Raw genomic sequence first — 27,644 nt, 5'->3', positions numbered from 1 at the left:
TTTCCAATCTGCACACAATTCTGGAAACTTGCCTCACAGCTCGACTTCCTCTCCACAAGGCAAGGCAGTGGTGCCTAGCCTCCCTCGATTCAGCAACCCAGCCGCCAGACTCCCGCAGTGGCGCCACCAGGCCGGAACTTCCCGGCAGTGCGGCCCCGTCCGAGCCTCCAGTTCTGCAGCCTCAGCCATGGCGTCGCCACCGGCGTAAGAGGCAGAAGTCGAGACCTCAGTGTGCCGACGCTCACGTCCCCGCTGAGGCACTGCCAAGGATCCGAGCGCCTCAGTGTGCCAACGTGGCCGTCCCCGCTGAGGTTTCACCCCAACCGGAGCTTCCAGAGCCGCTGCAGCAGCAATCTGAACTTCGGTGTGCTGACGGCAGCATCCCCGTTGAGGTTTCGCTCAGGATCATGGACCCTCAGCGCGCCGACTCTCACGTCCCCGCTGAGGTTTCCCTCCAACAACACGGACCTCAGTGCGCCGACGTGGCCGTCCCTGCTGAGGTTCAACACCAGCAGCTGGAAGAACCGCTGGGCCAGTTCTCTCAACGATGACGGAGTCACCGTTGTTCGAAGAGGCTACCTCCAGCACTGCCTTCTGAACCTCAGTGCGCCGACGTCTACGTCCCCGCTGCGGTTCCATCCCGGGATTCCATCCCGGAGCCCCGAGCCTCAGTGCACCGACGACAGCGTCCCCGCTGAGTTTCCGCACAGGATCATGGACCCTCAGTGCGCAGACGATAGCGTCCCCGCTGAGGTTTCCCCCAGGATCCTATACCCTCAGTGTGCTGACGAGAGCGTCCCCGCTGAGGCCCCCTTTTCGCCCATGTCCCTGGCCAGCCCTTCCCCTGATTCTCCAGCTGGCCCAAACATCTTCGGAGCCCCTGCGTCTAGACCCTCAGCATGCAGACGACAGCGTCCCCACTGAGGTCCTCTCCCAGCCTCCGATGCCCCTACTGCCGGGCCTTCAGCGTGCTGACAACAGTGTCCCCACTGAGGGCCTTTCCCAACTTCCGGACCCTCAGTGTGCCGACGACAGCGTCCCCACTGAGGTTCCGCTCTGGATCCCTGAGCCTCAGTGCGCCGAAGACGACGTCCCCGCTGAGATTCCGCCCTGGATCCCAGAGCCTCAGTGCGCCGACGACGACATCCCCGCTGAGGTCCCCGTCCAGTTTCCCGAGCCTCAGCGCGCCGACGATGATGTGTCCACTGAGGTTCCACCGCAGCAGCCCGAACCTCATTGCGCCGACGACGACAACGTCCCCACTGAGGTTCCACCGCAGCAGCCCGAACCTCATTGCGCCGACGACGACAACGTCCCCGCTGAGGTTCCACCGCAGCAGCCCAAACCTCAGTGCGCCGACCTCTCCGTCCCCGCTGAGGTTCCGCCGCAGCAGCAGATGCCTCCGGAGCCTCCCAAGCTGCAGCAGCCACCTCCAGAGTCTCCAGCACTGCCATCCCCACAGGATCCACAGCGGCCTGAACCTCCAGTGCTGCCTCACCGGTCTTCGCCTCCAGAGCCACCGGAAGGGCTAGAGCCGCAACAGTGGCCCGACCCACGTCTCGCCTGCCAGAGCCTTCACATCTTCACAACCGTCTCGCCTGCCAGAGCCTTCACAGCCGTCTTGCCTGCCAGAGCCTTCACAGCCTTCACAGCTGTCTCGCCTGCCAGAGCCTTCACAGCCTTCACAGCCGTCTCGCCTGCCAGAGCTTCAGCGGCAGCTACCACAGTCTCCAGAGCCGCCGCCGCCGCCGCCTGAGTTTCCTGAGTTGAAGCAGCCGCAGCCACCAGAGCCAGTGTGGCCCCCTTGGCGAACGCCTGGACCTGCCCCCCTAAGATGATCCAGGATCCATGTTCGCCGAAGGGTCCGCCCTTCAGACCGGTCCAAAGACCACGCCTGCCAGAGAGGCCGCCCGCCAGAGCGGTCTCGGACCCACAGCCGCCGGAGAGGCCATCCGCCGGAGCGGTCTCGGACCCACGCCCTTCAGCGAGGCCACCCGCCGGAACGGCTTCGGACCTGCGCCTGCCTGCGAGGCCGTCCTCCCGAGTGATGGCAGACCTTCTCCCATCCCAGAGGCCGTCCTCCCGAGCGACGGCGGACTTTCGCCCGTCCCAGGCTGCTCGCCGGAATGGCTTCAGACCCACGCCTGCCTGCAGGTCCAGTCGCCCGAATGGCCTAAGACTTTTTTTTTCACCTCAAAAGCCGTCCTCCCAAACGGCCCAGGACCTGGATCTCGGCTCCCTCCCACCCGCCCGGGATCTTTTTTTTGGTTGACTGGGTTGTGGCCGTCTGGAATCCGGCCTTGAGGGGGGGTACTGTCATGATTCCCCTTTGGGACTTCCTGCCGGGGGACCTTTATTTTGTAAAGACTTCCTTTTTCCTTGCGCTGGCCCCCGGCAGTTTCAATAGTTATTTCTGTTCATTGATTTCATCCATCCATCCATCCATCCATCCATCCATCTTCTTCCGCTTATCCGGGGCCGGGTCGCGGGGGCAGTAGCCGAATCAGGGATACCCAGACTTCCTTCTCCCTGGACACTTCCTCCAGCTTTTCGGGGGGGACCCCGAAGCGTTCCCAGGCCAGCCGGGAGACATAGTCCCTCCAGCATGTCCTGGGTCTTCCCCGGGGCCTCCTCCCGGTGGGACATGCCTGGAACACCTCCCCAGGAAGGCGCCCAGGGGGCATCCGAAACAGATGCCCAAGCCACCTCAACTGACTCCTCTCGATGTGGAGGAGCAGTGGCTCTACTCCGAGCTCCTCCCGGGTGACCGAGCTCCTCTCCTCTCTAAGGGAGCGCCCGGCCACCCTACGGAGGAGCTAATTTCAGCCGCTTGTATCCGCGATCTTGTTCTTTCGGTCATGACCCAGAGCTCATGACCATAGGTGAGAGTAGGAACGTAGATTGACCGGTAAATCGAGAGCTTCGCCTTCCGGCTTAGCTCCTTCTTCACCACAACGGACCGGTACACCGACAGCATTACTGCTGCCGATGCCCCGATCCGTCTGTCAATCTCGCGTTCTGTCCTTCCCTCACTCGTGAACAAGACCCCGAGATACTTAAGCCTCTGGGGTCGACGCACGCGCCGGCGCGTTTTGACAGAGTAATTTAAGTTTGTTTCGGCCTTATCAGAAAAAGATGCGTCAAAACGCGCCGGCGCATGCGTCGACCCCAGAGGGTTAAATTACTCCGTCAATTCTGATCGTACAGATAAAAGAAGTATATCATTCAAATCTGTAAAGGGTCTAGTTTTAGTGGTATACCATCATAATAACAACAAAACGTTGTGCTTTTTTTAAATAAAGAAAGCCGACAGGGTGCGCTCTCTGACTTTTCTGTCTCTGCCATTTCTCTTCACAGGCGTAAATAAAACAACCAGAATCTCAGCGAATACTTGGCTCATAAAAATAAGAATTATATGGCTAGAAAGCTTGAAATGTTTTCTTTTGAGTGAAACAATTCAAGTCAAAAACAAATCATCACTTTTTATTTAATCCGTATGAACGTAAGGAGAAGTCCGTTTTTTCCTGTCTCACCTCATTACAGGTAATGCGGTCCCGCCTTGTACACTGTCCACTGTTCACATGTAAATAATCTCAGGTGAACCAGGTAAATATGTGCACGCCCCCGAGAAATGACACAAAATATCAAACTTCATCATAGAATTTACTCACTTTTTCGGTGCGTTTGGATGATGGCGCGTTACGCACGTGAAGCGGCGCTCCTTACATTCCACACAGAGACAAATAGTTTAGCTTGTCCTCAGAGTAAAAACACTGATTTTAACTCAAATGAGGATCGTTTGGCTCCTCATTGTGTTGTATTGTGCTGCACTAATCCGTCCCATCTACACTGACTGAAAGGCTCATTACGCGCGGCTTTGACTGGACGTTCAGTGCGTCTTTTGTGTTCTCAGGTAAATCACATGACTATTCATCCTCAGACACACCCTCTTGCATATGGCCTTTCTGGACAAAAAGTGTCTTAGAAAATTTAAATCAGTGTATTGTTTACTGTGAATGTGTGAACAAGATGACATTCACAGCACTCTGAAGTAAACACTTTAGCCTACAACATGCTGGTCTCCAAAGTCTTGTGAACCAATGTTCTGTTTGTGTTTTATGGTCTTATTTCAGTGAGTAAAAAATTGTAGTTTTTCACTAGCCATGCATAAACACTTTTTTCTCAAAAACACAATAATGTATAAACTTGAAGCTCACATATTATTGTAGCCAATTTTGTGCTGATTACAGTGTTATTAGACTTTAGACATTAATATGTTTAAAAAACACTGAAAAAAGCACAAATGTCAGGACATGTCAAAATTTGTCCATCTCTCCCCTGGCCTGGAGATGGCAAGCCACCTTTTTCCGGTTGAATACCATGGCCTTGGACTTGGAGGTGCTGATTCTCATCCCAGCCGCTTCACACTCGGTTGCAAACCGCCCCAGCGCATGCTGGAGATCCTGGCTCGATGGAGCCAACAGGACAACGTCATCTGCAAAAAGCAGAGATGAAATCCTGTGGTCCCCGAACTGGACTCCCTCCGGCCCCTGGCTGCGCCTAGAAATTCTGTCCATAAAAGTAATGAACCGGATCCTCCTCTCCAGCACCCTGGCATAGACCTTCCCCGGGAGGCTGAGGAGTGTGATCCGTCTGTAGTTGGAACACACCCTCCGGTCCCCCTTCTTAAAAAGAGGAACCACCACCCCGGTCTGCCAATCCAGGGGTACTGTCACCGAACGCCACGCGATGTTGCACAGGCGTGTCAGCCATGACAGCCCAACAACATCCAGAGACTTGAGGTACTCGGGACGGATCTCATCCACCCCCGGTGCTTTGCCACTGAGGAGCTGCCGAAATACCTCAGTGACTTCGGCTTGGGTGATGGATGGATCAGGCCCCGAATCCCCAGCCCCTGCTTCCCTTATGGAAGACGTGTTGACGGGATTGAGAAGATCCTCGAAGTATTCCTTCCACTGTCTGACAATATCCCCAGTCGAGGTCAGCAGCTCCCCACTTCCACTCTAAACAGTGTTGGTAGAGTACTACTTCCCCCTCCTGAGGCGCCGGACGGTTTGCCAGAATTTCTTCGGGGCCGACAGGTAGTCCTTCTCCATGGCCTCACTGAACTCCTCCCATACCTGAGTTTTTGCCGCCGTCACCACCTGGGCTGCAACACGCTTGGCCCTGCGGTACCTGTCAGCTGCTTCGGAAGTCCCACAAGCCAGCCAAGCTCGGTAGGACTCCTTCTTCAGCTTGACGGCATCCCTTACCACCGGTGTCCACCACCGGGTTCGGGGATTGCCGCCACGACAGGCACCCGAAACCTTACGGCCACAGCTCCTAGTCGCCGCGTCGACAATGGAGGTGGAAAACATGGTCCATTCGGACTCAATGTCCCCAGCCTCCCCCGGGATCTGGTAGAAGCTCTCTCAGAGGTGTGAGTTAAAGACCTCCCTGACAGTGGGTTCGGCCAAACATTCCCAACAGACCTTCACAGTACGTTTGGGCCTGCCAAGTCTGTCCCACTTCCTCCTCCGCCAGCGGATCCAACTCACCACCAGGTGGTGATCAGTTGACAGCTCTGCCCCCCTCTTCACCCGAGTGTCCAAGACATATGGCCCAAGTTCAGATGACACGACTACAATGTCGATCATTGACCTCCGGCCTAGGGTGTCCTGGTGCCATGTGCACTGATGGACACCCTTATGCTTGAACATGGTGTTTGTTATGGACAAACTGTGACTAGCACAGAAGTCCAGCAACAGAACACCGCTCGGGTTCATATCGGGGAGGCCGTTCCTCCTAATCACGCCCCTCCAGGTTTCACTGTCGCTGCCCACGTGAGCGTTGAAGTCCCCCAACAAAATTTTGGAGTCCCCGGTAGGAGCACCTTTCAGCACCCCCCGAGAGACTCCAAAAAGGCTGGGTACTCTGCACTGTTGTTCCGGCCCATAGGCCGAAACAACAGTGAGAGACCTATCCTCGACCCGAAGGCACAGGGAAACAACCCTTTCACTCTGGGGGGAAAACTCCAACACGTGGCAGCTGAGCTGGGGAGCTATGAGCAAGCCCACACCAGCTCGCCGCCGCTCACCGCGAGCAACTCCAGAGTAGAAGAGAGTCCAGCCCCTCTCAAGGAGCTGGGTTCCAGAGCCCAGGCTGTGCGTGGAGGTGAGCCCGACTGTCTCTAGTCGGTACCGCTCTACCTCCCGCACAAGCTCAGGCTCCTTCCCCCCCAGTGAGGTGCCCTGGAAGTCCCAGGAGAAAATAAAGCCTGCGTTGTCCAGCATTTGGGTCCTACCTTCTCTCCCGCACCTACGCTCCGACACCAGCTCATGACACCTCTTTATGCATTCTTTATACATCCTTCCTTCTGTTCTGACCAGTCTCCCTATCTCCACTGCTGAGAAGCCCACCCATAGCATGATGCTGCCCCATAATTCAATTTTTTATTTGTACAATGCCAAATCACAATACAATCATCTTAAGACACTTTACAAAAAACAAAAAAAAAACCCCAACAAATCCCTTATGAGCGGCACTTGGCGACAGTGGAGAGGAAAAACTCCCTTTGACTGAAGAAACTTCCAGAAGAACTGGGCTCAGTTTGAGCGGCCACCAGCCTCTACTGCTGGGGTGATTGGATAGAGCAGAGAGAAAAGAACAGCAACAATAAACAACAGGTTGGTGGGGCCAGTAACTGCACATCAGCAATATACAGCTCCAGGACCAGGGACACCTGCAGAAGGTACAGAGAGAGAGGGAGAGCACAAGGTCAGTGACATCCAATGGTGTAATATACATGTGAGGGGGTAGGAGAGGAGAGTAGGGGAGAGGAAGGGATGGGAGGGTTAGAGTAGGGGAGCTCAGTGCACCGATGGAAAGTCCTCAGGCAGTCTAGGCCTATAGCAGCATAGATAAGGTAACCCAGAACCAGCGCTAACTATAGGGCACTACAAGCATGGTGTTATCAGGTGATGCCCGCTCAGCAATACCTGGTGTTCGCTACACATAGCAGCTGGGGTTTGGCCCAGAGACCTCAGTTTTTATGTCATCACAATGAAATTTAAGAATGGCTTTATTCCCATTTGCTGGTCTATGCACCACAACAGTTCTATCTGAGATATCTGCAGAAAGGTCCTTGTTCATCATGTCTTTTTTGTCTTGACATGCAGTATGAATTGTGGGACCTTATGTACACTATTCAGATGTGTGCCTTTGTAAATTATTTCCAGAATTTAAAAAAAAAACTAAACAAAAAACTATAGCATACTCCTTGCCACAGAAAGTCGTCATTCACCTCTTTAACAGAAATTGGGAGAGTTATCTTGCTCCGGCTATTAATCCCACTCTTCCCCTCAGCTGCTATGGCTGATGGCTCCTCACAGTTGGTGCTGTTGTCAGGGGAATAGAAAGCTTTTCTTGCCTCCTGCACCTAAGTAGGCAGAATCTAATTGTCTGATTATTCCCAGCTGTGACAGTCACACACCTACACTCTCACTCACACATACACACATCTGATGCAACCAACCCAAGCTATCTAGCCAGATCTCCAACCCCACAGATGGCTCTGAATCCTAAAAATATGTTTTTACTTTGTTTTTACAGGATATTGAGTGTAGATTGATGGGCAAAATGGCAGTTTTAACCATTTTGAAATAAATTTGCAAAAATAAAGTATAGCAAAATAAAGGGATCCAATATATGCACACACCTTTGCACACAAACAAGATGACACAGTGGCCATGCAGTAGTAATCCAAAAGTTAAACCTACTATAAATAATTTTTACTGCATGTGTCAAAGATACACGGCTTCAATAAGCTGGAACTCTAATGAAGTAATGGCTTTTAGTATGTGAGAACAAAAAAAATCTATTTTAAAAATTCTGTCAGTATCTGCAAACAAGATTGGGCTGTTGGGACATTTCCACTGGAGATTTGGGTGACCTGCTCCACTCACTATTCAAAGTTCTATCACTGTCCTACCCCATCCTCCTTCCTCTCTTTTTTATTTTACTGTTTTTGTTTGAGCAATCAAAACATTACAAGGCTAAATTTCTCTTACTGAAAATCCAGATTAAAGAAGCTCTGAAATGATAAAAATGTTGAAACATTCATGGGTTCCAGTATGCGTCAGACAAAATGTGTTTGTCTGTACTATTACCACATTCATTTTATCAAATTACATACGAAGACACAGCTACTGGGCAAGAAGGCCTGCCTTTGAGTGTGGTCATGCAGTTAAAATGTATAAATGTTGAAGCATTAGCTTTAAACAGTGGTCTTTTTTATGCTTCCGAAAATATTGTAGGGATCTATTAAATCCATCCATCCGTCCGTCCGTCTTCTTCCACCTTCTTCCGCTTATCTGGGGCCTGGTCACGCGGGCAGTAGCCTAAGCAGGGATGACCAGACTTCCTTTTCCCTGGACACTTCCTCAAGCTCTTCCGGGGGGACATCAAGGCGTTCCCAGGCCAGCCAAGTGACATAGTCCCTCCAGCATGTCCTCGGTCTTCCCCGGGGTCTCCTCTTGACCTGGAATACCTCCCCAGGGAGGTGCCTAACTCTAGCAGGCATCCGGTACAGATGCCCAAGCCACCTCAGCTGGCTCCTCTCGATGTGGAGGAGCAGTGGCTCTACTCCGAGCTCCTCCCGGGTGACAAAGCTCCTCACCCTATCTCTAAGGGAGTGCCCGGCCACCCTTTGAAGGAAGCTCATTTCAGCTACTTGTATCAGAGATCTTGTCCTTTTGGTCATGACCCAAAGCTCATGATCATAAGTGAGAGTAGGAACGTAGATTGACCGGTAATCGAGAGCTTCGCCTTTCGGCTTAGGTCCTTCTTCACCACGACGGACCAGTACATCGACTGCATTCTTGCTGTTGATGCACCAATCCATCTGTCAAACTCACTTTCTGTCCTTTCCTCACTCGTGAACAAGATCCCAAGATACTTAAACTCCTCCACATGAGGCAGGATGTCTCCCCTGACCTGGAGATGGCAAGCCACCTTTTTCTGGTTATTAAATACAGGCTATTAAATTTGAGTGGCATGTTTCATCTAATGTTGTAGGTTTGCCTAAATGTTTCAAAACCAAATTTGCTTCATTCCATGATTTCTTCCTTGTCAGTCATATTTCTTGTTTTTTTGGTTTAATGTGTACATTTTCCATCTACCAGGGCTCTCACAGATGTTCTTCATCGTATAGCTCAGCTCATTCAGGATGAAGAGTGTGTGAGTAACATGTCTTTTCATTTCATTCACTCTCTGCATTACTCTCAGTAATATTAGCCTAGTCTCATTGATAGTAATGGGGATTTTAACATCAGGTAATTTTTTCACAAAATTTCTATCTTTGTGTGTGTTTGTGTGTATGCACAGCCCTTGAAATCTCTGTCAGTGCGTGACTCCAAGCTGAAGACCGGGATGCACATTCTCCTGAGTGCTCTGGGCAGCCATGCTGCTCTGGCTGAATTGGACATCACTGGAAACAATATCGGAGACACTGGAGCCAAAATGCTGGCTAAAGCCCTGATGAATAACATCAGACTCAGGTACACACACATACATCCACACTAGCTAAGTTGTTCGACACAGAACAGTTGGAGGCACAGGACATAGCCGAGTTTCTAATAATTTATGAACTACAGAATAATGCCAGCATTGTCTTTTATTAGGCAGAAGTAGTGTCATGGCTTCTGCAAAACATCATTGCACAGATTGCTCAACTTGTCAGCACAGTGTTTCACTAACACCTTTTCTGTTCCATATTATCTATCACCTTCTATTAAATGTTTACTGTGTTAATTTTATCATTTGATGTTGCATGGTGCTTTTGTCAGTCAAGCAATACACCTTGAACTGACCACTCATTATCTCCCTTTCAAGGACTCTAACATGGGACAGAAACAATGTAACAGCCAGGGGCTTCCAGGATGTTGCTGATGCTTTGGAAAGGTCATACATACTCATATAAACACACAGAGGCACACAATGTTAGCTACAGTACTACAGTACAAACTAGCTTTGTGCTGGTTAAAGTTGTTGTGCAGACACTGACAGTGTTACCATAGTAATATTTGCCAAATAGCACTATGTACAAAGTTCAGGTGAGGCTGTTGTAAATTTTACTATATTGTATTATGTCGCCTTTATTTTATTATTAACTTTATTTTATTATTAATTTTATTAAAAGTATATATTCATGAATTTCCCTTTGGGGATGAGAAAAGTTTATCTTATCTAATCTTTCCTTATGTTACCTGATCTTATTTTTATATATATTTAGATTGCATACACTATATTTCATCATATCAACTTGACAGCCTTGTTCTGAGGATGGCAGCAGATGAAAAGTCAGAGGAGCAGTAAAATGATTCCAATTTATCATGAAGTGGATATAAATGTGTGAACATCCATATGAAACATGATCAGTCTTATCTTAGCACTTCAGGGAAGGTCAGAGGCTCACCAAAGTCAGTAGGATTCATCCTCTAGGAACCATGAACAACTGCACAAATTTTCAAAGAAACTACTACAGTAGTTTAGATATTTTTAGTTTGGATCATAATGGTGGACCATCCAACCAGTTAGAATTATTTGGTTAGGATTATTACCAATTAGGGTAGAGTCATGTTGCTATTATGACTAAAAGTCAAAACTGAAGGGAATTTACTGCACAGTATGAATAGTGGAGCAACCCCATATTGGAGAACTGTGAATTTTAATGGTAGGGTTTCATGTTGTGTAGGAACTTCACTCTGCAGCAAATGCCTCTTCCTCTGGCTGATATCACACAGAGTTACCGCAGCAACCCTGACGGAATGAAAGAGGCTTTACACAAGGTCAGTGTATATACAGTAATCTGATATCTAATCTAATATTTTAAAATTGGATATATCTGCAATGCACTTTATTTCCTTCTCTCTTGTCATTTCTTCTAGTCTACACACTTTTTATCTTTTTATCTTTCTGGGAATGTGAAGCTTGAATATAGTTAGTATTTGATCTACATCATCACATTTTTACATTTAACGCAATGGTGTGTTGTTTAATATGCAGCTGTTCCATCAGCAGGTTATCAACAGCAACAGGGTAGAACAGGTAGTGTTTGTTTTTATGCAATACCTACTATTTGAAGACTGAGTTGAGCCAGCGCAGGAGAGTGTTGTGGCTAGCTAGGATAAACAGGTGAAACTTTCAGCCAACTCCTACCAGCAAAGTCTGTTCCAAGTCTGTTCTGGCTAATTGATTTGTGTCATTAGGTTCATAGATAGATACAGCTGAGTGTCATCTGCACAACAATGGTAATTAATCGAGTGTTTCCTTAGAACCTAAGCTTAATAACCTTCCCTTGCCTAAGGCAAGAATGTATAAGGTGAAGAGAATTGGTCCTAGCACAGAACCTTATTGAACTCAATAGCTAACTTCTGTGTACATCAAAGGTTCATCATGAACACGAACAAATCGGAATCCGTCTGATAAATAAGAATGGAACCACTTTAACGCGGTTGCTTTGATCCTAATCACATGCTCCAGTCTCTGTAAGAAGATGCTGTGGTCAATAGTGTCAAATGCAGCACAAAGGTCTTTCAGGACATGTGCAGAGATTAGTCCATTATCTGAGGCCAAGAGAAGATCGTGACTTTTAACAGTGCTGTTTCTGTACTATGTTGTGCTCTAAATCCTGATTGAAAATCTTCAAATAGTTAATTCCTGTGTAAGTGGTCACATAGCTGCTTAGCAACAGCTTTTTCAAGGATTTTAGACATGAAAGGTAGGTTGGATATTAGTCTATAATTAGCCAAGACTCCTGGATCAAGACTAGGCTTTTTGAGTAGATAGATTTTGAGTAGTGTGATTTGATTTGATTTGATCACTGCAGTCTTAAAAGCCTGAGATATATAGCCTGATGAGTCTTTAAATAGTCTAGTCAGGATGGGGTCTAAGAGAAATGATTTAGATGAAGCAACTTTTTATACGAATTCAGAGAGATCTATGGGGAAAGAAGCAGTCTAAACATAACGTGAGGTCTTACAGATGATTCAAGAGCTACTGTAATAGAAGATACATGTTTAGCACCATCTGATGAATTTTATCTCTAATAGTTATGATTTTATTTGTAAAGAAACTCATAAAGTCATCAGTGCTGAGAGCTAAGGGAACACTGGGCTCAACAGAGCTGTGACTTTTTGTCAGGAAGCTGCTGGTTCTGAGCCGCCATGCAGGTGAGGGCTCTGCTCATCTCCCGCCAGACACAATGTGCTTGGCTTGGCGTAGGTGTTCCTGTAGCGAAGGTACCCCCACAGCTGATTCCTGGGTCGGAAGGGGTGGGGTGGGGGAGGGGCGTGTAATCCATATGCGGGGAAAGGCCAGTGGCTAACCAGGGAAATGTGGGCATGTTTGATTGAGGGGATGAACAGGGGCTGACTCCAGGTCCTGATTAGCACATTCCGTCTGGCCGTTCGACTGCAGATGCTACCCAGAGGTAAGGCTCCCCGAGACCCCCATAGCTTCACAAAACACTTTGCGAACCTGGGAGGAAAACTGGGGCCTGCGGTTGGAAACAATGTCCATGGGAATATTGTGCAGCCAGAGAACATGTTCCACCATCAAGTCGGCAGTCTCCAAGGCCGATGGAATCTTAAGGAGAGGGACAAAGTTGATAACCTTGGAGAAAACAGAATCCAGCCCCCATTGGTGAAGATGGGCCGAATTATTCCCAAAGCTAATTCCTCTGAGATGTATCTGTAGCGAATTTAAATATATAGATGTATTGAACATGAACTTCATGTTATTATGTCTGGTTTATGAATTATGAATAACATTAGGAGAGCAATAGAACAGATTTGAGTGTATGACACTGCTGTGGTGATGAGGGGTGTGAGTTATAAGCTTATAAATATTATGCACAAAATTATTCAAAGTACACTGTGTGTGTGTGTGTGTGTGTGTGTGTGTGTGTGTGAGCAGATTCAGCAGTGTTTAGATAGAAACAACCAGAGACTGTCTGACAGAGTGGAACTTCAGCAAATGTTTAAAACTCAACAAAAAGTAAAGGTAAGAATTGTAGTTGAAATATAACATATGTAATTAGAGGTCAGTTAATGGCAATAACACAATTACTGCTTATTAACTCTATTATAATAAAAATGAATGCTAAAATGCCAATATCTTTTGATTGTGATTGTCACCAGCAGAGATTTTGCTACTAACTAATTATAAACTGATTAGATTTTGTTGAAAGAGGGGAATTTTCAAATAATTTAGAAAAGTTACATTATGGTTTGCATTACAGATACATTTGAACATAATAGATCCCATGCACACTTAACAGAGCAGCACCAAGGCAGGTACACAGTAGAATGGAAAGCACTCTTGCACAACATAAGCAATACAAATAATCAACAATATTTTTGTAAAGGTGGTGTACATATATATATAGGTGTATATAATATCAAAGTAGATGTTTTAACTAAAAATATATCTTTCCCCCATATATCAGTTTTTATCCAAATCTGTATTTTCAGCTCTCTCCTTCTCTGTTGTCCTTTAAATTAGGATGTCCAGGATATGTGTCGGCAGTTGGAGGACAACCTTCATCGTTTAAACCACTGCAACATTCAGGAGATCCAGGTTGACATCCTGACAGCCCAGGAGGTACTGCACAATGCCAAGGAGTCCTTCAAGGTACAGGTTGCTCAAATGAGTTTGGAAAATCACTATGAATTATACCGTTTTGTTAAAAAAAAAAAAAGTCAATTTGTAAAGGATGCATATATAATAAGTGACCTCATTAGGTATACATCTAAAATCTATTGTTTAAATACAGCACCTTAACCATAAATTCTACCATTTATATATAATAATGTACGATTTTAATTAACACCATCAGGAAGGTAGTCGTTTAACCCAATGTTAATTACTGGGATTGCATTTTGCACTTGTGTTAAACACAGAGAGATGAAGGCACAGCACAGCAACTGAACCAGTGAGTAAGAACAGGCTAAGAAAAATAGTAAACTCTAACCTGAAGATGAGGACCTTAACATAGAGTCCAGTGGCACAATCCAGGGAATGGCGAAGAGTCCAGACACAACAAAATCATGGGATACACAGCAACACAATAGAAAATGCCATAAATGACAAATCTGAATACTGTATGAGATCAAGCAACAAGGACTCAGTGACAAAACAAGTCAGAAATGAATGACAAAATGAGTGAGGCTTAAACAAGGCGTGAGCGGGGGATAACAAGACAGGTGAAACTAATCAGAACTAATGATAATGATAATAAACAGTAAAACTAACAGAAACCAGGACACTCTAGTAACAGGAAATACTTTCAAAATAAGTTCATTAGTGAGTTCAAATACAAGAAACAGATAACAGATCAAGAAATCCTATTTACAGTCAGGAAATTGGAAATAGCCTACAACAACCGCAGAAGTACAAAGTAAATGACTGACCACTATATTAGTGCCTGTGTCCAGGAAAAGCCATCCCTTACACAGCTTTATTGAGATACACAAGGAGGGAGCCCCAGTAAAAACCCTCATCAGCTGGCTCAACTGCCACCATATCAGCTCCTCTGGTTTCCACATCAGGGAACACTTCCTTTTCTTTGAAGGCTCCATTTAAACAAGCACCAAAACTAAGCAATACATTACTCACGGACTCTCAAACCGACGAATTGTGTGGAGATCCCTTGGCCTTTATATCTGTCAATACATCGCATCAAAATTCGAACCACTTCCTGAACCGGTACATGCATCGAGGTGTAGCTCACCATAAACAATACAAGTCTCAATACACACTTCACAAAAACCTTCTGGATTTCTAGACACACGTTTTGAGGCGTCAGTGCAATACATCTCATCACTAATGTGAACTCAACACTGTGCTAACCAATAAGCCACTGTGCTGCCTAATTCCAATCTAATAAAACTATAAAGATAGAAAGTATTGCATCCTGGTGTGATAAATATTTGCAGTTTTTACAGTCTATAGTTGTATCTAAGGTCAGCTGGATCTACTGGGAATGGTGTTGGTTGTACAGTCTGACAGCAGCAGTAAGGAAGGACCAGAGGTATATACCTGGGATTCCCTTCCAGAAAGTCAGAACTAAAAAGCATTCTGGGATGAGTGGTATAGAAACTCAAGCAAGTCCAGTTCGCAATTTAGCACATTTGGAAATACCATTTTCTGGAAAACTTCAAATCTCCACACACAGCAATACACATGTTGTTGAATTTACACCCATCCAGGAAATTTGAACAAAAATGGACATTATTAGTTTTGTAAACCTGTGGCAGAACTCCGAATTGCTTTAGATTGTATAAGGCAGTGGTCACCAAGCTTTTCTCAGCCAAAATCACTTTTCATGTCAGACAAAAACCATACCTTTTAGAAGTTTAAAAAATGAAATCCCATACAGAAGATCAATTGTGGAAGAATGCTTTATCTTTTTACTAGCAAAACATTTTGACCACAAATGTGACACTGTCATGATTCCACTTTGGGACTTCCTGCCAGGGACCCTTACTTTGTAAGGACTTCCTTTTCCCCCTGCACTATTCAGCCACAGACTAATTCCCCCTAAAGCCAAGAGAGATTCAGGAAGTCTTTTGTGTCCATGGCCATAAGACTCCATAACTCCACAATATAAACAATAATGTACACACACACACACATACCCCCCAAAATAAATAATTACTTTATTATTTTTCTATATACAAGTTAATTACTTTATTACTTTATTAATTACTATTAATTAATATAATTTAAATAATGTCAAATTTAATAACTTTGAATAACTGCTGTAACAATTGAATTTCCCCTTGGGGATTAATAAAGTACTTCTTCTTCTTCTTCTATTTTTCCTGAACACCGGTATTCCCAGGAGGAAATAAAAACCTTGTTTCTTGTCCTGCATTTGGGTCCTACGCCTCTCCTTCTCAGCACACCACCAACACGTAACAGACAGCTGATGCACAAATACAGAACACAGTATCTAAAACTTATATACAAATATTAATATTAATATTCACTGCGGTTTAAATTGACATCCAACAAAAACAGAAGCATGTCCAGAAAGAATGACATACCAAAACATTAAAAGACCAATTAAAGTGCAGTTTTCAGAAAATGTGGGAGTGACTACATAAAGCTGAATGTGATTGCTTAAAAAAAATGAAGGCATGACCCTACTGACACCATAAAAGGGACAAGATTTTCAAATATTTCAAATGAAAGCAATCAACACAATGAAAAGCATGGCACTAAATAATCCCACTGTACCTAAATGCATCATAAAGAAAAAAAGGTGAAGGCGTGAACTAGTGAGAGCAGAACCACTGAACCAATCTGGTAAATGGAATATTGTTCTTATGGCAAACATATTTGTAACAGTGCTCTGATTGGCAAAACATAGCAAATAATTTTTGACCCTTAAAGATTGACTTTGAATGGCGTAAAGATCGACCTGTTGATCGCAATCGACGGGTTGCCGACCACTGGTATTGGGGTACCTAATAAAGTGACCAGTGACCACTAATGTTTTATTTGTTTGTTTGTTTCAGCTGCTTCCTTCTTTGTATGAGGTGGGCAGGAAGTGTGCCTCTGATGAAGACATGGTGAACTGCATCCTTAATGACACTGCTACTGCAGTGGCTAATGAGTTCACAAAAAGTATACAGGTACTCCTTTCAATACATCCACTGTGGGGCCAGGTTATCCCAAGGGCCAGTAAATTGTTATGTGGTAAAAAAGAGGTTTAAATGCAAATCCGATTTTACTGTTTTAGAAATGTATTGGATTATATGACAGGACAGGGACATAACTATAGTAGATGATGAAAATAAAACTGTTCACTGTGTTCAATTCCAGTCACTGAACCAGCTTTTTGCACTAGTGTGTCCAGCTGCCTTGCATCCTTCTGCTTTATGCTGTCTCTCCAGCAGATTGCAGCATAAAACAGCACACTTGCTACCATAATTTGATAAAACGTGCAGCATCTTTCTGCAGATGTCTAAGGACCTAAGCCACCTTAGGAGGAAAAGTCATCTATGCCCTTTGTTTATATAGAATGCCTGTGTTCAGTGACTAGTCCAACTTATTGTCCATGTACACACCTAGATAATTGTAGGCTGGCACTACTTCAATGTCGACACCACACGTTGACTGGATGAAGAGGGGGCTCATACCTTTGAAAATTCATTACCATTTCCTTGTTTTTAGATGTGTTCAATAGGACGCTTTTTTTTTTTACTCCAGTCTCTGAAGGCTTTTATTAATTTCAATTAAATATATTTTTAAACCATCAAATCACAATAAAAAAAAAATCTCAAGGCATTTTACATAGAAACCTAACAAATCCTTTATGAGCAAGCACTTGGTGACAGTGCAGAGGAAAAACACCCTTTAACAAAGAAACCTCCAGCAGAACCGGGCGCAGTTTGGGCGGCCATCTGCCTCAACTGGTTGGGGTGAGTGGAGAGAGGAGAAAGAAAAGAGCAACAACAGACCCCTGTGCTCCTTTACTTGTCCATTCCTCATCAGAATACTTTTGAATGTGGCAACCCAGAATTGTATGCAAAGTCTGATGTGTACAGTGTGTACAGGAATGGAACCAAAACACTCCACTGTGGAGGTCCTGTGCTGCTCAAAACTCTACCAGAGATGCAGTTACCCAGCCTGATGAACTGTGACCTTTTTGTTAATAAATCTGTGATCCAAGAAACAAAGGAGTTGTCCACTCCCATCCCTTTGAGCTTGTCTCTCAGGATGACTGGTTGGATGGTCTTGAATGCACTTGAAATATTAAAGAACATAATCCATGTAGAGGACAGCATCTTCCACACCATTGTGTTCTTTGGAAGAAAAACTGTTGTGACTGTGCCTAGAAATTCCGTCCATAAAGATAATGAACAGAATCAGTGACAAAGGGCAGCCCTGGCAGAGTCCAACATGCACTGGAAAAGTGTTTGACTTAACACCAGTGATACCAACCAGACTCTCTGGTCTTAAAGGGACAAGACAGCCCATAGCAGCAGTCCTCAAACCCCATACTCCTGGATCCCCCCCCCTCCCCACAGGAGTCCCAAAGGTACATGGTCAAATACCTTTTCCAAGTCCATAAAACATATGTTCTACCATGTCTAATTTTATCAGGCACCTTAAAACACACCTGGACAGGTTAGTCAGTCAACACTTGGTTTAGCTCACCATCATCTGTGTAATGTTAGCTTGTTACTAGCTTTCTAGAGCTTTGCAGTCTGCACAGCATGCAACAACCCTATTATTCATTCCAACCAATGAATAATGGGTTGACTAGTGGAACCAGCTCCCAGTCAGGTTTCAGGAGGCAGATATTCTCCCTACTTTTAAGGTTAAACTTAAAACTTTTGACAGAATCTATGGTTAGGGCTGGCTCAGGTGACCCTAAGCCATCCATTAGTTGTGATGCTATAGGCCTAGACTGCTGGTAGACGTTCTATCATGCACCAGGCTCCTGTCCTGTCCTATCCTGTTCCATCCTGTCCCCTCCCCTCCCATATAAATATGCCACCACTGCATGTTATTAACTTTGTCACTCCTCTCCCCAGTAGTTTATGCTCTGTCTCTGTATCTTCTGGTGTCCCTGGTCCTGGAGCTGTTTATTGCTGATGTGCAGTTATTGGCCACACCAACCTGCACAGTGTTTATTTGTTGTTTATTGTTATTGTTCTTTTCTCTCTCCTCTATCCACTCACCCCAAGCAGTCAAGACAGATGGCTGCCCAAACTGCCCTGAGATAATTTTTAATGTGCCTTCAGTCATTGGTAACTTTGTTGTTCACAATGTTTTATACTCTGACCTTCTCAAAAATGATGGCAGTGATCCTAGTACCAAAGCCGCTAGAGTGGAAAGGTTTAAGATAAGATCAGATTCTGGCTAGATCCCTGATCTTCATCGTTGGAGAGGGCTTCTTCTCATATTTCTTAGTCTTGACTCATACTTTGATTTAATGTTTATAAGTGTTGGATACCTTCAAGCCCCAGTCTGTGTGTTGTAGGAGATGGCTGAGAGCCTCATGAGGTCTGCAGAAACAATGTGTCCACGGGTGGTCCAGAGGTCAAGTGTGTGCGAATGTCTATCAGAGTGTCTGTCCAAAAGAAGCAGACAGGCACACACATTCTTGAGAAGCACTCTGGTGGAGAACACAGGGCAAATTATCATCAACAGACTGCGGTAATAACATTTATGTAAGACAGTGTCCAAACTCACTCACTACTCACTATGTAGTGTGTTTTCCATTTTTCAGTGTTTTACCAATGCTTAGTGTGTTTAGTGTGTAAATTAATAGAGAACAGACAGTCAAAAATTAATAGACAGTCAAAAATGCGGTGGAATGTAAATAAGTACTGTATATGCCATGTACACAAATTTCTGGTACCAATCCCAAAATGTAGTGTTTCACAATTTATCGGTGGCAAAATTACACCTGAGTTACAAAATTAACATGATTAATGAGCGGCCAAAATATCAGTTTATTATCATCAGTACTGAGTGAACTATTTAGTATACATGTGTGTATGTGTACTGTATAGGGAGTAGTGAAAGAGGGAGATTAATGTGTGTCTAATATACTGAAACACAGTCACATGGGTATTAATTATCCAGTATTATCTTTTTATTACTGGTTAACTGATTAAAGCTATTGCTGTTGTTTCGTAAACGACTTGAGTAAGACTTATTTTCCTCTGTTCTTTCTTTTCATCCAACCTTCTAGTGAACTGAGACAAACATTGAGCATTTCTCTGGCTGAAAGCATTATAGAACAGTTACAAGAAGATCTAACAATGGCAAAGGAGAAAATGGTGTGTATTGTATTAATATCAGTATGTTGTGTGTGAATTTGATGTACTCCGTATATATTATATTTAATAAGCAATGAAATATACTAGTGTTTTCACTCAATGACACATTAATTTATCTGTAAGCTCTGCAGACCACATTTGAACACCAATGGGAGTTGGAACAGGGCAGAAAAACAATTTGAGAAATATGCTTGTTTAATGTCTTATGCACAATCACATGGAAATATCCTTAAATGGTGCAATGTTAAAATTTAAACTCATTAGTGATAATGTTTTCTTTCCTTAATTCACCATTTAGGGATGCCTTATAAAAGACAATTCATGTAAAGTTCTAACACTCAGAATCCCAGAGCTCCATCTGGTGGACAGTGAATTCCCAACTGATGATGTAAGGGAGACAAACCTCTCCATACCTACATTCATTCTGTTATTCACACATTCATTCATATGTTGGATTTTTGACTTTTAATCTTCCTCTTAATTTTTTCCATGTTCCCTGTTCCTCTGTCCATCACTAGTACAGTCCAGCATTTTGGAGAAACAGTTTCCACTCTAAGAGTCTAAGGCCTGCCCCATCAATTAAGAGTAAGATGTCTTATGTCACTATACATTCAAAGCATTAACACTAAAGAATTCAAGAACATGAATTATATAATTTGACCTCACAAATGGATAATTCAAATAGTAAGTAAGTAAGTAGTTTGAAGTATAAATTTTGGGTCATAGTTTACATTATTTGACAGAAATAATCATTAGTAGGTTAAGAACTTGAATTTGCTCTTCTGCATGCATTGTTTTTTGTTTTGTTTTTTTGACACCTCCACACCTAAATATTGTGCTCCACCATATACTGACAGTTAAAGATCAAAATGTGTACTTCAGCATGAGCTAATTCACTTTTGTCTATTTCATTTTTGATTGATAAATAATAAAATAACTATAACATATAACAGGCATGTAACTTCATGAAAGACTACATTAGGTAAGGCATCATTTAAACAAATATAAAAATCTAAATAGGATGTAATTCATCAGTATCAATACTCAATATGCAATTCATGTTCAGGTATAACTCTGATCATGTTATCCATGCTACTTCATCTTCCCATTTAATTCTTTATGTGTGCTGTTCTGTGGTAGACACAAAGCACTGTTTTACTAATTGGAGCGTTGCCTGTTTACTTTCACATCAATGGCCATGGGAGAGATGAGATGGGAGGAGATGGAGGAGGGGATGATGATGATGATGGCAGAAGAAACATGGTGGGGGCAGTGGAAGTGGCAGTTTGAGGTGTTCTCATTCACCCCCTCCCCTTTTGTGTGATAGGCTAATGGCTTTAAAAGGACTAATCATAACATAATACCTGTAAAAATTTCACATCATGATTTTGTGTTTCTGTGTGCTTGTGTTTGACAGATGTGGGTCATATAAATTATTGTAAAATTAATTATTATTAAAAAATATTTTAATGAAAAGCGTTTCATTAATATATCTATAAAATCCATCAGTTTGCATTGAAAAGGCCTCTGAAATATTTAGACCATCATGGTTTAACCATACCATTTGTGCGCATGACTCTGGGTGTCAGGCTGATAACTGTATTCATGTGTGCAGCACAGTGTGACTACCTCATCCATCTGCTGCCCTGCTTCATCTGCTTCCTAGCTGCATGTCTATTATATGCTCTGCTATGCTCCCGTTTATTCCTCCCCTTTTCTTTGCTTAGTTTCTCCTCCCCCCTGTATTCTACTCTCTGGACACCCATTTTTTAGTCCATCCATTATGTATACCTGCTTATTCCTATTTAGGGTCACAGGAACGTGCTGGAGCCTATCCCAGCTCTCTTCAGGCGAAAGGCAGGGGTATACCCTGAACAGGTCACCAGTCCATTCTTTTCCCTTTTCTTATTTCCTTATGTTTCCATTCTCTCCCAGCTCTACCTGCCCTAGATACACATACTTTAAGTATACCATCAGCAAAAAGCATATATACTGCTTGAGCTCTCACATCCATCCCTTCATTTTTCCCTAAACCATTCTGTATTTCATCCTCTTTCTTTGTGCCTCCTCTCATTTGTCATACTGCTTTTGCTCTCAGGTCTCCTGGATGCAGACTGGGAGCAGCAGACCAGGGACAGAAGACCAGAGAAAGAGAGAGGAGATGCTGGAGCGGAAAGAGAGGGAGGGGGAAGAGGAAAGTGTGGCTTCCCTCTCTTGCTGACAGCAACTCCCCTGTCAGTCACTAATTCAAGCCCCTCCCCTTCCCCTTCGTCTTCTCCCTCCCCCCTGGGACGTGGGGGGAGGGGGCGGGGTGATGGGGAGGTGTCAGTTGTGGATGCTGCAGCACCAATATCAGGAGCGATAGGGGCATCGTTCATTCCTCCTCCCAGTCTCCCCCTCCTTTACTCCATCACTGATCGAGCTCCAGAGAAGGAGGCTGCTAGCTGTGGAGGCTTATCCAGACAAGAGGCTCCCTTCCCTGGCAGCGGCCCCAGCCCAGGCCCCCTCCCCTGTTCTCGATCCCCTGCTTCTCCCATGGAGCCTCTACCCACACAGGGACAGACACTAAGGCACTACACCGCGTCTCGACCACGGCCTCGACGCACACATACTCAGCCCCCCTCTTCCAGGCCTCAGGTAAGAACACATACATACCCATAATACCAAATGACAATATACACAAAATTTGAGTAAGCATGCAGACATTATTATTAGCATTTGCATCCACACACACACGCACATACACACACAGCATGTAGAAATTACGGAGTATTTGCTTTTATGCACGCACCCACCAACATGTGTATATACTGTAAAATGTGCTTTATATAGCCATTTGTGCTTAGTAAAACAGTTACAGTAAAAGGTAGAAAGCAGAATTCAGAGATAGAATGGAGAGACAGTTGGAACAGAGAAATGTATGAAATAGGAAGCTAATTGCATGACTACAGAGGGGTCCCCAAGGAGAAAATAATGGAAATGGAGAAAATCACAACACCACAGTAGGAAAATCTGTCTATCTATCTATCTATCTATCTATCTATCTCTCTATCTCTCTATCTATCTATCTATCTCTCTATCTATCTCTTGTAATAATAATGGTAGCCTTTGGTAGCTTTGCATTCTCTTGCTACATATGGTCGTGCTCAGCTTGAGTTTATGCATGTGAGAGAATAGGCACATGAATTTTGGGAGTGGTGTTCCCTGGGTTGTTCCCAGTGCTGATTTCTCTCTCTCTCCCTCTATCTCTTTCTCCTGGGAATGCTTTCACTAAGTCGTGTTTTCACATTAATGGGGTCTCTTTTTCTTTGCCGTCACTGTGGGAAATAGGACTTTCTCTTTATCTGTGGTGACCTTGTGTGTAAAATATTTCCTTGTGTTTTATTTCTTTTTTTTACAATAAGATACCCATTTTCTTGTTTCCTAGGGAGCAGTGTAAGGTGGCACTGTTTTTCACAAACACAGTCACACAACACTTTTGGTCCTATGTGAGACTACACTAGATGGGCTCTGATGAGTGATAAGCCAGTGTGTATCCTCGGTGGTTAGGTTTTATTCATGCATTGTGCAATAATTACCATGGAAGCTTTAAATTATATCATGAACACTGTATTTTTTAAAGTTATCATACAGCTTGGTTCAATTCAATTTTCAATTCAATTTAAATTTTATTTGGATATCCCCAAATCACAATAAAGTCATCTCAAGGCATCAAGTCATCTCAAACTCCCTTTAACAGAAGAAACCTCCAGCAGAACTGGGCTCAGTTTTGGATGCCACCTGCCTCAACTGGTTCTGGTGAGTGGATAGAGGAGAGAGAAAAGACAGGGTGCAGGTTGGTCGGGCACATTAGCAATATACAGCTGTAGGACCAGGGACACCTGCAGAAGGTACAGAGAGGACAATAGGGGGACACAAGGACAGCACTAACTACAGGAGAGAGAAGGCACAGAATTAGTGACATTCAAGTCTACTTCCTGAACCCGGCCTGTGAGCTAATTCCACAGGAGAGGAGCTTGATAGCTAAATGCTCCGCCTCCCATTCTACATTTTGGGGACCACAAATAGACCTGCAGTCTGAGAGTGAAGTGCTCTATTGGAATTATATGGTACTAGCTAATACAAAATATGAGGTCCCTTTCTAGTTTCTGTCAGAACTCTGGCTGCAGCATACTAAATTATCTGGAGGCTTTTTAAGAAGTTACTGGGTCATCCTGATAATAACGAGTAATCTAGCCTTGAAGTATCTGTTTTGGGGTCTGTTGCTCAGGAAGTTCAGGATCCAGCAGCATAGTGAATTATCTAGTCCCAAGTTCCTCAGTTTCTGAACCAGTTTGCAGGAGATTGCTGTATTAGAAGCAGGGCTGGAATCCACAAACAATCCACAAACAGCATTCTTACATAGGTGTTATTCTTGTCCAGATGTGAAAGAGCTGTGTGGAGAGCTGTGATCACTGCATCCTCTATTGACCTGTTTGCTGGGTATTCAAACTCATCTTGATCTAAGTTTGCAGGGATCGCAGCTTTGATGTTAGAGAGAACGTGTCTCTCAAAACAAAACTGCAGAAGCAAGAGGTTAAAAATGGTTGTGAATACCACTGATAGTTGTTCTGCACAAGCCTTGAGGATCCTTCCTGTGGCACTGTCAGGGCCAGCTGCTTTCCTTGTGTTCACTCTGCAACAGACAGCTCTGACCTGATGCTGCTGCAGTTGAAGGGGGATGTGGTGTTGGAAAAGTGCTGTAGGCACTGTTCTGGTGATCAAAATGGGCAAAGAAGTTATTGGCAGTGTCCAGGAGTATGTGGTCTGAGGTGTCTGTGTAGTTCTTTCTGTAGCCAGTAAGTGTCTTTAACCCTTGCCACATGTGCCTGGAGTTGTTGCGGCTAAAGTTTTCCTCTATGCTCTGTTTATAATTGCGCTTGGCCCCGCCAATGCATCTCCAAGGGGTTCCTCTGCGCTTCAGTGTAGGCCTGTAGGTCACCAGACTTGAATGCAGAGTCTGCAGAATGCAGAGAGGGTTTAAGTAGGGTCCACACTTTGCAAGTGAACCATGGTTTTTAAATCGGGTTTTACTTGTTAAAAGATTCTCAGAACAGATAGGGACAGGACAGCTGTTGTGTCCTTACAGGTCCCCTCTGCAAAAATTCCTTAGTCTGTGTCATCAAAGCAGTCCTGTAGGGCTGAGGTGGCTTCCCCAATCCAAACTCTGATTGTCTTTATAGTTGGTTTCTGTTTACAGCTGAGTGATTTGTATGCTGAGATTCAGGACAGGGACAGATGGTCTGAGAGTCCCATATGTGGCAGTGGTCTGGCTTTGTAGGTATGTGGGATGTTACAACCGTTTTTTTTTTTTTTTTTCTCTTGTTGGTAAGTTTACACACTTGTAGAATTTAGGCAGGACGGACTGACAGATTGGCATGATTAAAGCCTTTCATCACAATAATAACGATGTCTGCCTAATGGACTGGTGTAGCTTCTCAATTGCTAGCCTAGCATTAGCTTGTGGTGGTACATAGACAAGTAGAAGAACCTGCCCTGTAACATCATGTATTCTATGTCCGCATGTATTCTATGTCCTGGACTGTGATACACCAGTTATTGTTCATGTATATGAGCCTGCCACCTCTGCTCTTTGTCCGATCCACTCTGAAGAGTGTATAGCAGCATGTTATGGTTCAGTCAGGTCTCTGTTATGATCATAATGCAATAATCCAAACCATGCCGGACGATCCGTAGCCTTAACTCGTCCATCTTGTTGTGGAGAGACCAAGTAAACGCTCAGGATGGCTGGTTTGAAGGGGTTATCTTTTAGCTTAGCACATAACCCACTTCACTTTCCCCTTTATGGAGTTTATGGTGTCTCCGCTCCCTGCGCCACAGCAACGGTGGGATCGTAAGGTCCGCTGCTGAGTGCTGCATCTTCGCAAGTGTAAAATCCCAGTTGGTATTTGTCATGGTAAAATGTAACTAGGAGGTAAAACTCAGGTTATAGGATGGCAAGTTTAATAGGCAAAGCAGCAGTCACAAGCAGAGCATTCATTCTGCAGAACAGGCCAAAACTGATTGACCCAGGACAAAGGAAATGAGAGTGTTTTATACCACCTCAGCAGTTTCAATTTCCACATCAGAGTCAGTCATATGTAAATCACACCTGCATGACATACACACAAGTGAATACACAGTGGTCAGTAATATGATTAGCAAGTCTGTGTGACTACCTGTCCTTTCGCCTGCTTCATAATGACATACAAAGCAAGTCTTTGTTGAAATTCAGAATGAAGATCTAACACAACAAGTAAAGAAATTAGTCCGTTGTCTGAGGCTAAGAGACGATCATTGGTGACTTTTAACAGTGCTGTTTCTGTACTATGATGTGCTCTAAATCCTGATTGAAAATCTTCAAACAGTTCATTCGTGTGAAAGTGGTCACATAGCTGTTTAGCAACAGCTTTTTCAAGGATTTGAGAAATAAAGGGTATGTTGGATATTGGTCTATAATTACCCAGGACTTCTGGATCAAGACTAGGCTTTTTTAGGTAACAGTTTGGTTACTGCAGTCCTAAAAGCCTGGAGTATGTAGCCTATTACTACAGATAAATTGACCAGGTCTAATGAAGATGAGTTGATTAATGGCAGGGTGTCTTTGAGCAGTCTAGTCGGAATGGGGTCTAAGAGACATTGATGATTTAGATGAAGCTATTGTTGACATTAGTTCAGACCTTCTATGGGAAATAAGCAGTCTGAGCATAACTGAAGTCTTATAGATGATTCAAGAGCTACTGTAGTAGAAGATTAATCTGTGGCAGCTGCAGGAAGTATCTGAGAAATGTTATCTTTAATATAGAACGCCACTTCCTTTCCAGCCTTTGCGATGCCTGCTTTGATGTGCAAATGTCTGAATTGTACTGTAACCTATTCAAATCATCTATGATTTGGGTGGGTTGACCATTTTTAATGTCTAGTGGACCTGTCTAATGTCTAGTGGCTTTTGCTGTGAGGCAATTGTGCTAACCATTAAGCAACCTTGCGGCCCAGTTCATTGGCAAACACAATTAGGATATGCATCCTGTGCGTGTCCTCCTTTTACTGAAGAGTTGATAATGTACTTGGTATTATCCAGTTAGTGCTGTTATGCAGACTCATTGCTGGCTGAGCTAGCTTAAAATGACCAATTCAGGCTAACTCTAATAGGAAGAAAAAGAAGACATTAAAAGCATTTTTCTTATGAGCTGATATAAATCTGCATTGTTGCCTGTTGAAATGTATGTAATGCAGATAGTTTCTTGCCAACATGAGTTAAAAGAAAAAAAAACAAGCAGAGTATAAATTGAGTTCAGCTAAACCATGAGAACAGAGAAAGCAAGTGTGCTGTTCATGTGCCATGGGGCAGGCTAATGCTGCAGCTCTACATATTCTGTGGCTATGATGTTACACTGCAGTGGAATGTACTAATGTTAGTGAATTGTAGATAATTTATTTGAATTTGAAATGATATTAGTTCCAGATCTGGTATGTTATTTTGTAGTGATTAACTGAATATTAACCTGCCTATGGAGGTTGTTTTTGCTTGCTTGTTTTTTTTTTGTTTGTTTGTTTTGGGGTTTTTATGGTGATTTATGATAATCAAGTACTGACTGAGGAGAAAACCATGGGAAGATGTTCAGCCGGTGAGCTGAGGATAAAGCAGACCAGAGGCAGCTGAGTGGTTACAAAGACTTAGAACTGGTCATCGGTCTTTCTTCACTTGGCAGATAAGCTGAGATCTCACTCAGAGGAAAAATT

The 27,644-nt window shown here is 44.1% G+C and overlaps 1 protein-coding gene across 1 annotated transcript in view; it reads left to right on the top strand.

Moving 5' to 3' along the window:
- carmil2 (capping protein regulator and myosin 1 linker 2) overlaps window positions 1–27,644 on the top strand; it is a 71,497-nt gene that overhangs the window by 17,154 nt on the left and 26,699 nt on the right. The window contains exons 20-31 of the mRNA XM_026310760.2: window positions 9,183–9,237; window positions 9,385–9,557; window positions 9,892–9,960; window positions 10,754–10,847; window positions 12,976–13,062; window positions 13,564–13,692; window positions 16,584–16,700; window positions 19,058–19,233; window positions 19,775–19,862; window positions 20,161–20,250; window positions 20,381–20,447; window positions 21,961–22,499. Coding sequence (XP_026166545.1) covers window positions 9,183–9,237; window positions 9,385–9,557; window positions 9,892–9,960; window positions 10,754–10,847; window positions 12,976–13,062; window positions 13,564–13,692; window positions 16,584–16,700; window positions 19,058–19,233; window positions 19,775–19,862; window positions 20,161–20,250; window positions 20,381–20,447; window positions 21,961–22,499 — 1,684 coding nt within the window. The remainder of the gene's footprint in view (window positions 1–9,182; window positions 9,238–9,384; window positions 9,558–9,891; window positions 9,961–10,753; window positions 10,848–12,975; window positions 13,063–13,563; window positions 13,693–16,583; window positions 16,701–19,057; window positions 19,234–19,774; window positions 19,863–20,160; window positions 20,251–20,380; window positions 20,448–21,960; window positions 22,500–27,644) is intronic.

This window comes from Mastacembelus armatus, chromosome 6, assembly GCF_900324485.2.
Source record: "Mastacembelus armatus chromosome 6, fMasArm1.2, whole genome shotgun sequence".
In the NCBI taxonomy this organism is placed as follows: Eukaryota; Metazoa; Chordata; class Actinopteri; order Synbranchiformes; family Mastacembelidae; genus Mastacembelus; species Mastacembelus armatus.
This window is presented reverse-complemented; position numbering and strand designations above follow the sequence as displayed.